The sequence below is a fragment of the Talpa europaea genome (genome assembly GCF_964194135.1).
Source record: "Talpa europaea genome assembly, chromosome: 10".
Taxonomy (NCBI): Eukaryota; Metazoa; Chordata; class Mammalia; order Eulipotyphla; family Talpidae; genus Talpa; species Talpa europaea.
In genome coordinates this window covers 94012304-94024921 of record NC_140077.1, presented here as the reverse complement: position 1 = coordinate 94024921, position 12618 = coordinate 94012304, and the positions used below count along the sequence as shown (strand labels likewise).

The following is a 12618-nucleotide window of genomic DNA, read 5'->3' as shown; positions in this document are numbered from 1 at the left end:
ATTTATTTATGCATACAAGAACTGGGGTACAGGCCAGAGGTACAGAGGGGAGGGGGGTTGTGAGGATTCACCAGAGACAGAGTGGGGAACAGAACAGGCAAACTGACTGAAACACACTGCTGAGAGGAGCAGCGGGCACAACAGGAGAGGTCTGCTGCACCATGTGGGTCACCTCCCTGGCCGGGGATCGAACTTGTCCTGCAGTGACTGCAGGTAGCTTCATAGTGCTGTCTTAACTCCTTGCGCCACCAGAGAGGCTCCACAACCACAATTTAGATAGAGCAAGGAACCTAACTTGCACACGTCGGGGTGTGGGAGGAAATTGGAGTGTCTACGGAAAACCCATGCAGACCTGGGGAGAATTCTACGCAGGCAGTGCCCCGACAAGGAATCGCGGTTTTTTTCTCTCGTCAGTGTTGTAATTAAATGATGTTGAATGAAATAATGTTATTTAAGGACCTACTGTACTTATTTTCTAGGAACTGGGGGATCTGAAACTAGATCTTATCTAATACACCTTCATATTTGTGCAACAGGCAAAACTTGATGTTTTCTTTAAGCATTCCCAAACTCTTATAATCATTTCACGCAGTAGCTCTCTGATGGTTCCAGCTCTTGTCACACCCACATCTGTAGTGAGGACGCATGGTGGGCTAGTGGCAGACCAGGTGATGCAACTCCCCCTTTTACTTTCCCCTGGTGCCATGTCTACTGGTCCCCACTAAAGGCAAGGCAGCCTTGCTAGTTACCTGGCCACCAGGTTATACCCTCCAGTGTTTGCTGCTCCCTGGAATAGTTTGTTCTTTATTCCGTGGGCTGCCCATGCCAGGATCCCCCCTCAAGCTGGATGGGACAACTGCCTAGTACCATCAATGTAAGCCCAGAGCATGTCCCAGGTGAGAATCCCACTCTTTGGCAATGGGAGAGCTAACTAAATGTTGGCAGGCCCACGTCCCAGAGTGCTGAGAAACCTGAACAGAACTGAGCCAGCTGGGCCCTCAATTGTCCCCTCTCTCACGCATTCACAAGTGCCAGGGTTGGGAGGTCCATGAGCCATAGCCAAGGTAAGAAGGAACCATCCCTAACTGTGCAGAACTTTGAGTCCAGCTGGGGAGACAGACATAAACAAATCAATGCAATAAGGTGTGATGAGTGTGATACAAACAGGGTAAGAGCAGAGCAGAGAGAGAATAGAAAACAAAGATAAAGACTGTGATGATCAGGCCAGATCTCACAGGAGAAGCTCTTGAGATGGGCTCTCCAGGATGCATAGAAGCTTGCAAAGCAGGAGCAGGAGAAGGGAGAGGGGATTGTGGTATTGAGTGAAGAGACTTGGCTTTCCTGTCCCAGCTCCACCACTGACAAGCTATGTGGTCTTGAGCAAGTCCTATTACCCACTTAGTGCCTGTATCCAAAATGAAAGTCGTCTGACACCTACCTTTGAAGGAGGTTGGGAACAGTCAAGTTAGATAAAGCTTTTGAAAGTCCTTTTTGTAAACTGTAAGCAAAAAGAAAGTTGCTTCTTCGGGTCATGCTATGTCTATACTTGTTCCTGCTTTGGGGGTGTGATAAAGATACCCCCAAGGAGAGATAAGTCCTTACACTGGCTTCTTCTGACCTGGGAGGCCCTGGCTGGATACAGGGAGATTCCTTGTCGCTCCAATTCTAGAGCACTTCTGGGACACAGGAGGGTCAGCCCACACTCAGATTACCTGCAGCCTTGACGGGAGACCTGCGGGTTGCACGCTGTCTGAGGTCTGCAGCTTGCTGAGCCTGGAAGGCCCTCAAGTCCTCCTCGTCCAGGGCAATGTCCCCAAGGAAGGCAGCTAGGGAGAAGAGAAGAGGTCAGGGGCTGTTAGTCCTCCTAGCAGTCCTCCTAGACCCCATAGGCAACACACCCCCTCCAACTCCCAACCTCACTGCAACTCTAATTCTCAATTGTCCTTTAGAAAAAATCCTCAATTGCCTTGTGAGGAAGGAGAAGGGACTCTTGGGAGACTCATGCTCACTTTTTAGCTGGGATTCCAGGAAAGCTGAAGCCCAGCCCCTACCAGACATGTCACTTATTTCATTCTTCTGGTACTTAGAAAGCACCTGCATGCCAGGTACTGCTCCAGTGATTAGCAAGACAGAAGAGCGTTCTGCTCATGTAGCACCAAACCTCAACAAACCACATGTTTACAAAACCCCAGCAGTTAGAGGCTACAAAGAAAATAAAATGGGTTCTACATTGTGGACCCATAAACTTGACAATGTTGGGTGTGTGGTGTTCACTCAAATAATGCTGTTTCAGTTAGTTTGAGGGGAGGGGATGCGTAAAAGTTGAGGCAGATAAGCATGCTAGGAAAACCAGGACCCATAATAGAAGCTTCCCATTAAGGAAAAAGTTGAATGGTTCCCAAGTGATTCCGTCTCTGAGTCTCAAGGTCCGCTTCCTGGAGGAAAAAAGGCAGGGGAGGGAATGCCCTTAACAGGCCATTTTGACTTCTGGAGCTGGGGAGAGATGTTTTCGGGAACCAGGCTCTGAGGGGCTGTGTGTGTGTGTGTGTGTGTGTGCATTTAGTAATATCTGGAAGCTAGAGGGAGCAGACCCTAGTGCTGAGTGCTTTTGGAAGGCACTCTGATGAGGTCTTCACGCTGAGCTGGGGGAGGAGGGAGGCTGATCTGGAGGGGGAGCAGAGGGCAGCTTCCCTGCAGCTCCTCCCACAGCGACATCTGCTTCTCATCCTGAGGGCTACATAGGCCTGGCAGGCAGCATTACACAAATTGTTTTAACCTTGAGGCCTTGCATACAGGTTTCTCCTCTCCAGATGGCCCACTGGATGGATGGACACACACACACACACACACACACACACAAATGGTCACTCACTTATTCATCACACAGAGAATCAGGCACATGGGGTTAAGAGTTCCCATAGACAAGTAGTGCCATCCACACCCACGCTCTCAAACACAGAGCTCTGGGAAGTCAGACATCCCCCACATGGGCAGCACCCAGGCTGCGCTCATGTGGAAAGCACTCAACAAAGCTTGCTCCAATGAAGTGTCACGCTGATATTCTTCAGGCCTGCAAACACACATCCAACGCCACACACTGCGTAAGTGTGATCTAAACCTGACCAGCAGAATGTGGGCGTGCCTTCAGCACTTATCCAGGCCACACTTCCGTTTTCCAGATGAAGAAACTGAGGCCCAAATTATGCTCAGTGAAATAAGCCAGAAAGAAAAAGAAAAATATCGGATGGTTTCGCTTATAGGAGGAATGTAGGGAAACCAAATAAGGGATGAGGAATAAAAATTATCATAGATTAAAAAACAAATTAATAGGTAACTATTAATCAAAGACACTTTGCAGGGGAGGAGGAAGGAAGAAGAATCAAAACAGGGGAGGGAAGAACACAAGGGACTAGGGTGACAGTGCACGGGTGAGTTGGTGGTGGGAATTTACAGGACTACACCTGAGAGGAGAAAGTATGCATTGCATAAAAAGGAAGAATGCTGTGAAATAGATATTAAACATAATAATAATACTAATAATAAAAACAAACCGAAGCCCAAAAGGGAAATGATTTAACCAAGACCACATTATACAGTCACTGGAAACGCTGCACTTGTAGACCCCTGATCCCAATCCAGCGCTCCCTGCACTGAAGTTCATTACTTCTGTAGAATCCATTTTGTAAATACACATACACAAAAATAGACACCCAAACACCCAACTGACCAAAAAATACACACACAGTCACAGACGGTCCTACAAAATATACACCCACAAGTTCCAACACCTGCAAAACAACTGCAAGCTCTGGACCCATTAAACCAGTAACAGTAGCAATAAGCACACATGTAAATGTCTGCTGAAATTAATGTGGTGCTTTTCAGTTGACAAAATGCTTTCAGATGAATGCATTCATTTCATCCCAGCCCACCCAGGACCTGCCTTTAAGGCATGCCCCACCCATGCATTGGCCTAACAGTGCCCCATTACAAACATTTGCAGAGGTAACTTGTGTTTAGATTCCAGACTCTCTCCCCAACTTTCCAGATCAGAATGCTTGAATCTAAGAGGAGAAATGACTTGCCCATAGTGATGAGCTGGTAAGTGGCCCAGAATCTTCTATCACCCAAGAAAGATTCTTTTACTCAAATGTCACCCTTGATGGCCTTGGCTCAGTCATTAATGGGGTAGCAACAGAAGTTGCTTTTCAGTTAACATGGGTGGTCTTAACAAAGACTGGGATGGTGTCTTGGTGGTACACACCAAGGGAGTGGTAGGGGTTCCCACAAGGATGCCACATGAACACTCCCTCCCTTTTGCACACTTTGCACCTCTGCACAGACACTGCACCTCCAGCCTCATGCACCCATACCAATAGGCACCACCATATACACATGTGATCGGACAGTAAGACTCACCTTTGGACAAAGCAGCAAAGAGTGAGATCTTTGGAGTCACACAGACCTATCTTTGAATCCCAACCTGGCTACCACTAGCTGATAGGTCATATAAACTCTTCTAAACCTCAATTTTCCTCTTAAATAGAAATATAATCATAGAATTGGTTTCATAGGGTTACTGTGTAAAATAAGCATGTAAACAAAACACCTGAACAGAGCCTGGAGCATAGTAAGTGGCCACTGTTAATAGCAACTAACAGCTAACAACGAACAGCTAACAAAACTATAAGCTCGAATCCAGCTCTCTATTGCCCAAGGGCCGCTCAGGCCTCCCAGCTCAGTGAGACCCCAGAGTGCTCCACAGCAGAACCTCAAATTCAAGAACAGAGGTCACAAGACTATGCTGGCCTGTAGGATCAGGGCTGCGTAGGGGGCAAAGCAAGGGGAAGGGGGCCTGGCCCCAGGCTGGCTGCAGGTAAGTGGGTGCCCGGTGGTGGGGATGTCATGGCTGAAGAATGTGTAGAAAAGTAGGGGTGAGGAAAGATGTGCTGAGAGGGAGAAGGTGGTGGCCAGGAGCTGTGCCTCCCTCTGGAGAAGCCATGGAATCTGGATGATGAAGAGTCCAGGATGTCCCTCCTTATAGGGAAGGAAGTCCCCGGGTCAGGGCCAGGGTAGTAGTTGTTTTGTTTTCTGGCTGTAAACCTGCCAGGAGCACTCATGGCTGCTCCACATGGCCAGGCCAGAGGAGAAGAGGAAAGAAGAGAGAGAGCCAATCCCATGGGCGTCCTCCAGGCTGGCCTCTAGACTCCAGAGTCTCCTCCCCATGGGCATGGCAATGCATCTCTTTCTAGGGGAAGGAGAGGAGCCAGGCTGTTGGGATGGATCTCCAAAGCTATGCTTGCCAAGCAGACATGTCATGGCACTCAAATGCAAGCTCCCAGCTGGGGGAAGATACACTCAGCTCCTACAACCTGTGCATGCACTGAATCACAGGTATACACTTTAGCACAGCTGCATATTTGCACACGCACTTATAGGTACTGAGGAGCACGTTCATGCACAATTGAACAGACTTGCCCACGAAGCAGGGGCACATTACAAATGTGCAAAAACACACCCCTGACTACTTCCCTGTGCCAGCCCTAGTGTTTTCAACCACACAAATAAGTGCATATTCAAACCCTATTTCACAGCCACACCCCCCAGAAAGGGAAGGGCACCTATAGAAATGGAGAGAAGAAAGTGAAATATTAGCTGAATCCCCTGGATTAGGGGGTCCTTGGTGGCCTGAGGAATTTTACTCCCTCCCCCCAATATCTTCTTTGGAGAAACTAGAATTCGTGAGTGTGCCTTGGTCCTAGGGGATTCCTTGGTTCCCCTCCATCTGGAGTCCCAGGAGATTATGATTTTCCTCTTCCCTTGGGGCACAGAAAAGAGAAGGTGACTCAAGGAGCAGGGGCATAGGTGGGTGGGTGACTCACTCAGAGTGTCTGGGGAGGGGGAAGTGGTTTGATGAGAGAAGAGACTGCTTCTCCACCTCCACAGCTGTACCGCCTCCCCTGAGGCTTCCTGAAGTCCAAAGCCAGGCCCCCGGGGGTATGGACAGTGATGGGACTGGTGAGCTACTGCCCCACCAAGTGAGGAAGAGATGGCAGTAAGGTCCTTACTGGCTCAGCAGCATTACCCAAGGGCTTCTGTAATGGAGCAAGTGTATCCAATTCTTGCCTCCAGGGTCTCTCCCACACCCTGAGGGTCAATGCCAAGTTGCCTGGGGCAGCCAGTAAGAGCAGGGAATCTTGAGGGTAGGACCCTCTTGATAGTTTGGCCTCCCAACACACAAGAAGTCAGGGCTGGATTGCAATCTCCTTGCTGAAGGTGGGAGAGGAAGGCTTGGTGGAGCCAGCTCTCAGCTTGCAAAGACCAGTGTGGCTTCCAGCCCATTGTTCTGGTGTTACCAGAAGATCTAGGAACCTCTCCAGAGCATCAAGGATCCTAACTTTGCCCTTACCACCACTGTAGCCACAATACTGACAGTAATAGCAAGAGGTGACCTCCAAAGAAGGGGCCTGGCTATCCAGAGTTTGAAGTCTGCCACAGAGAGCAGAAGGTGGAAGAGGAGGGAGCTGGACAGGCAAGTGAGGAGAGGTAAGCGGGCACACCTGAGGAAGTGGAGGTAGGTAGGCCTGCCACCATCATCCCCTCCAGCACCAGGAGGTCAGGGCTCAGAGGTGGCAAGAGGAAATCAGGCTGGAGATGGCAACACAAGCAGAAAAAGCCTGGGGGCCAGCGCAGGAGGGTGGTGGTGTGGGTCTTAGGGAGCAGGGTGGAGGGAGGCCAGGCTGTCCAAGGCACACACAGGCAGAAGGCCTGATGGAACCTTGAAGCTTGGCCTAATCAGGTTTTCAAGCTCACTCAGCCACCCCAGCTCTGGCCCAGCTCCTCACCAGCTTCACTTCACCCTGGTGGAAAGCTTTCTCCAAAGCCCTTGTTTGAAGTTCCAAGTCAGTCAGCCCCACCCCAGCACGAAATTTGAGACTGGGGACAAAGCCCTCAGTCTCCCGTTGCTCAGAACACCACCCCAATTCCACTAGGAGTGAGATCCATCAGATTGGCTTTCCTACCCATTCTGTGAGGCCTTGCCCCAGTCTGCCTCCTCCATGAAATGTCCCCCAAACCATCCCAATCTGCTATGATCAGTTTCTTTGCCACCACTCCTACCAGCACTACAGGAGGCCAGAGGTTCTTTGAACCCTGAGGGCCTTCCCTCAAGGTGGCACTTGGCACATCTAAGTTTGTGCTAGTGGTTATGTGAGCATACGTCTTGTGCCCTACTAGACTATAAGCTCCTGGCGGGCATGGGCCACGTCTGACATGTTTTGCTATTTCCCACAACATTAAGACCGGCTGGCACATGTTAGGCTCTCAGTAAGTGAAGATCAGTTGAATGAATAAGTGACTCAGGGACGAAGTCAGGGAGACACTCCCTTTTCCTGAAAAATCAAACCCTCAGAAAAAAAAAAATGAAGTAAGACTCTGAAACACAGAAACCAACAGCCAACATTTATTTAGTGCTTACTGTATGCTAAGCTCGATGAAGTATTTTATATACGTTCTTGTATTACTCCTTACCCAGCTCTACAGACTGACATTATCAGTTCAATTGCTCAGGTGAGAAAATGAAGGTCAGAGATGAGACCAGAGCTAATAAATTGTGGGTACAGGATTGACAGCTAGGTCCGCACGCCTCCCAAGTCCACATGCTCTGTCCACTCAGCCTCATGCCCATCCCGGCCCAGAGAGAGAAGATGACCAAAGGCCACTGCTGGGTTTATTCAGCCCGGCAGGGACAAAGGGGGAAGAGCCAGGGGGTTTGGGTTCCCCTCCTCCCAATGGATGGGTCCCCTACTCCTGCAGTGTGCTGTGACTCCATCCACCTGAAGAGGGGCTCTGCAGGCCAGGACAAGAGCAATCTGCCCCTTCCATCTAGGAAGGGTGCACTGGTCCCGCCTCTGGCTACTAGGAGGCAGGCTGAGGTTAGCGGCAGGAAGTCGAGGAAAGGTTCTGATATCTCACTCCCTGTGTGTTCTCAGGCTCATCCCATCAAGCAAGCGGCTGGGGAACAGAGTTCCTGGCCATCTGGTCATCCCAGGGCAGGACCCCTCTGGGCTCAGCAGGAGTGAAGGGGTTACATGGGGTATTCATGCACAAAGAATGCACAAACACACACACACACATACACACACGCACACTCCCGCACCCTGACCTTGGCTAATTAGTGTCCAGTGTCTGTGGAGTGAAGCGCTGATAGACACACGCTATTTGAGCAGTCTGTGTTTTCTCCCTTACACACTGAGTTGGCCTTGGTCAGGGCCTCTAGCAATAGAGACAGAGGGGTAAGTGCCCCTCCTGGGCTGGCTTCTCTGACTTTGACAGCTGTCTCCTTCATCCCAGAAAGCTGCTGCTGCTGCTGGGGACCCAGGGCGTGCAACCTCACAGGATCCCTTGAAAATTTTTCTGCTGCTGCTTAGACTGGGTGGAGGCCTCCGGAGACCTGCTCCTGAGAGATGCAGGCCTGCGGGACCCAGCTGGACAGAGGTACCGTCCTGGGGTAGCCCAGACAGGCTGGAAAGCAGCAGTGTCCTGGAGCGGGAGCCACACTCACTCACACACACACACACTCACACACACACACTCACTCACTCACTCACTCACACAGGAGTTTTGGCCAGAAAAGTTTCCTGCAGGAGGAAGAGCCTCCCTGCCCGCAGGTTCGTCTCCGCACCCAGGGACGTCTCCCTGGAGCCCTCCGGGAAGCCCAGCGGCAGCCGCAGCCGCTTCCACCAACGGCAGCATAACTTCAGTCCTAAAAGTCCCCCAAACTTCCCCTCCCTCTCTCCCTTTCTTTTGTTCCCCACTGCCTTGCCAACCAGGCAGCTCCCGGCTTCCCACACTGGACCGTCCTCCCCACCCCAAAGCCCGGGCAGCCCGCGCCTCCCGCCGGGCCCGCCCGCGCCGGCCCCCCGCGCCCCGGCCGGCCGCGGGGGTGGGGGGCGCCTACCCGCCTTGCAGGGGTCTTTGTAGTTGAGGGGCTCCGGGTCGTCCTCCTCGCCCAGGTCATAGGTGTAGTCGGCCAAGTCCAGCGGCCGGCCCGGGCGCGCGAGCAGCAGCAGCCAGAGCAGCAGCGGCAGCGCCGGGCGGGCCGCGCCGGGCATGCTGGCGGCCGGGGCGCGGGCGGCGGCGGTGGCAGCGGGTCCCGGGCGCGGCGCGGGCGCGAGGGGCAGCCGAGGACTGGAGGCGAGGGGGAGGCGCTCCCCTCGGCCGGCCCGCTCGCTCCCGCCCCCCGCTCCCCCCGCGCGCCTACCTCTTCCCCTTCCCTCTCCTCGCCTCACTCCTTCCTGTCCCCCGCCCCCTCTCCGGCCGGCCCCGCGGCAGCTCCCGGCGCCCGGCTCTCTCTCCGCGCGCCCTTCCCCGCGGCGTCTCCCTTTCCCTCGCGCCCTCCCTCTCGCCCCCCCTTTTTAGGGAAATGAGCTCTGGAGGGCGGGTTTTCGCCCGGAGCTCAGCCCCCCCAGGGCCGGGGCCGCGCGCGGCCGGGCCGGGCGGCGCGCCAGCCGGGGGCGGGGATGGGCGCGCAGCCGGCCAGCCCCGGGCGGGGGTCCGGGCCGGGCCCGGGCGGGGGCGCCGGACCCCGGGGTGTCGGGCCGGCGGCCGCGCCCGCGAGGTGCCCTCTAGCGGCGGCTGCTCCCGGGCCGCGGGGCCCGCCCGCGGGGCGCTGGCGGGGCGGCCCCTCGCCCGCTGCCCCCGGCGCCGGCCCGCGGCGCGTCCCAGCCGCGCCCCGGGCTCCCCGGCGCCCGGACCCCGCTCGCGCCCATCTCCGCGGCGGCGGGTCCTGGTCGGTCCCGCTGTCCTCGCGGTCTCCGTCCGCGCCTTCCCGGGAGGCGCCGCTGGGGGGCGCCAGAAGTCCGCAGATTGCGCCCCACGTCCCTCCTGCTGCCCCCTGTCCCGCGCCGCCCCGGGACGGAGGGGGAGCTCCCGGGGCCCCCGCGAGGCCCCTGCGTGAGCGGGACCGACGGGCGAGAGAGGAGGAGGCACACCCATTGTTTTTCAGTCAGGCTGCTTTATTCTTTGTGGCCCTGGCCCAGGGCACCCACCTCTCCTCACCCCTCCATTCTCCCCACGGCTCCCATTTCTCCCGGATCAGTCCCTGTGGCTTGGGCAGGAGCAACTTCCTGCCTGTCTGCAAAAGACCCTTTGCCTCCGGGTCTTTCCTTCCTTCCCGGGGTTTCCACGGGCCCTGCGAAGCCAAGGAGCACTATTACTGATGTGTGCGGGAGAAGAACCTTCCCTCGGGCGCGTGCCCCAGGTGACAGGCCTCCGCGCTCCCTGCTGTCCACTCAGCTGAGGTGGTGTTTGGCCACGCAGCCCAAACCCTCTGGAGTTGCTGCTCACCTGATGAATCCTAGATGTAGCGGACGGGCACCTCTCCACACAGGGTGTTCATGGTGATGCCCAGGAGGGCCAGTTCCCTGGAGGATGCTGAGCCTGGGTCACTGCCCTCCTCCTGGCCTAGCTTAGAGGTAGGCCCTTCAGGCTTGAACTGAAAAGAACACCCGATTTGGAGCCTGGGAACTGTGATTCCTCTGCCCTCATTGTGAGGCCTTAAGGGTCAGGCAGTCTCTCTGAGCCTCAGTCTCCTCACCAATAAGGAGGGTCCTGTGCTGGACTCAGAAGCCACCAGGTGGTGTTGAGGCCCAACAGCCTGGGCAGTGGGTGGGCTGGGGCATGCATAGGGAAGGTGAGGTGCAGGTGAGTCTAGACAGGGGCTGTCACCTAGTGACCCACATCATTCAAATGCTCCTCCCAGCAGCCCTGGGAGAGAGACAGCCCTCTGCTCACCCATACACACACCTGGAAGTTTTGGAATTTTCTAGTGAGAGCCTCCAGACTGGGGATACTCTCCGGAGCCATCTTCATGATGTAGCAACAGGTTCCCGGGGCTGCTTTGTAGGCAATCAGGAGCTGGGCATAGGGGTGCCAGAGTTTATTCAGAAAGGCCCTGCCTTGCTCACTTCTTAGCCCTCGTCTGAGCCCCCTCCCTCTTGGTTGGGCACAAGAAGGAATCATTGGGATCTGGGGCTCAGGCAGACCCCAGGGAGGCAAAGGGCTGGGGGGTGGGGAGATGGCTGGCATGAAGTGGCACAGCTGGGTGGGTCTAACAAGGTCTTGCCATTGACCTCCGGGCCCTAGGGTGGAGAGGTCCAGGCATACCCACCCGTTGGTAGTCGTAGACAGCGATGCCAGTGGAGCCGATGGAGAATGTGGCTGTGGCACCCAGGCGCTCGCTCAGGGCCAGGCGTTGCTGGGCTTCCGGCCCACCAATGCTCATCTCGAGGACCTGAGGGTGAAGGAGCTGAGGAGGGGGATGCTCCCTGCATCCCCCTTCCCCAGTCACTCCTTCAGTGCATATCCACCTCCATCCTCTTTACTGAAGTTCTGAGAGGCTGAGCAAAACTGGTGGAAAAGCCCAGGCTGAGTTTGCCACCTGTTCCTTCCTACCTCTGCCCTTCCACGAGGTGCCCCAGGCTCCTCTCCTCCATTCCCCTTGGGCAGTGTGCTATCTACCCAGCCTGCCTAACTTCTCTGCCTGGCATGCCCTGTACCCACTGCCCATCATTCCAGGTCTGCTCACCATCTCAGTGTGCTTCTGGCTCATGTGAAGACCCATGAGCAGGGCCCCTACAATCACTACAACGACCAGAACGACCACCACAACCACGATGAGAAGGCTTTTCAGTTTTGGGGGGCAGCAGGGGATCTTAAGCCGGCTCTGGGGTGCTGCTGAGTAGTCCTGATGTGGTGGGGAGGAAAGGAAACAGGTGTGAGGTCATAGGCATGCCCCCTCTTCTCCGTGCATGAGCTGGACACCCTCCCAAACTCTCCTGGACAACCAATGCTCTGAATTGGAGGAGAGCAGAGGTTATCAGAGTAGGCTTCCTGGAGGAATAGGCCTAGATTCCAACCAACCCACAAATCTTAGAATTAAGGTCTAGCTTAGAGAGTCCCAAGAGAGCCTATTTCACCAGTCTCTTCTGTTGTTTCCTCCAACCTCTAGCACCACCTAATTCCTCTCTGTTCCCCCAAAATCCATGCTGTCTCATACCTCCACCCCTTTACACAGACTATCCCCTATTTCTGCAATGCCTTTCTCCTCCTCCACCTGATGCGCTCCTACTTACTCTTCTAGAACCAGCTCAAATATCATTTTCTCTGCGAAGCTCCCTGTGACCACCTAAGGGTTTAACAGCCCCTCACTCAGTGATCTCTACAGTCCTTTCCACTGGCCTCTGCCACCTCTGCTCCCCGAGAGACTCTGTCTTGTGGTGGTATCCCTCTCCTAACTTAGCACAGTCCTAGGGTAGTTAAGTACATGAATTTAGATGGGGAAACAGGCCTAGAGAGATTGGAGGAGGCAGGGTCCAACACACAACATGTGCATTCCCGCACACACACATATGCACATGCACCCACTCACACTCACCGGCGGGCTCTCCATCAAGACCTCTTTGCTGCTCACATCCATCTTGCAGCAAATGCTTTCTCCTCCTCGACTCCCCAGTGACACTGGGGTCTTTTATGCACCAGCAGGGAGAGGAGACAGAGGTGAAGGACTGAGTCCCTATGGGCCAGCCAAGCTCTTGGCTTTGAAGTCTGTTTGTTCCT

General features: G+C 54.5%; 2 protein-coding genes across 5 annotated transcripts in view; both read right to left on the bottom strand.

The window, feature by feature from the left end:
* BMP1 (bone morphogenetic protein 1) overlaps nucleotides 1–9278 on the bottom strand; it is a gene marked incomplete at both ends in the record, with an annotated part of 39237 nt that extends 29959 nt beyond the window's left edge. For 2 of the 4 annotated variants that reach the window (XM_084245965.1, XM_084245968.1), the window contains 2 exons: nucleotides 1713–1826; nucleotides 8960–9278. In XM_084245965.1, the coding sequence (XP_084102091.1) occupies nucleotides 1713–1826; nucleotides 8960–9113 (268 nt within the window). Of the gene's footprint in view, nucleotides 1–1701; nucleotides 1827–8959 lie in introns of all 4 variants that reach the window. The other 2 variants (XM_084245966.1, XM_084245964.1) reach the window with 2 other exon arrangements.
* A 1079-nt stretch (nucleotides 9279–10357) lies between these two features.
* Nucleotides 10358–12478, bottom strand: SFTPC (surfactant protein C; the record flags this gene model as incomplete). The annotated part of the gene is made up of 5 exons (XM_084245311.1): nucleotides 10358–10495; nucleotides 10807–10917; nucleotides 11171–11293; nucleotides 11588–11746; nucleotides 12437–12478. The coding sequence occupies 5 exons, from the start codon at nucleotides 12476–12478 to the stop codon at nucleotides 10358–10360; spliced, it is 573 nt and encodes a 190-aa protein (XP_084101437.1).
* Between the last annotated feature and the right edge of the window lie 140 nt (nucleotides 12479–12618).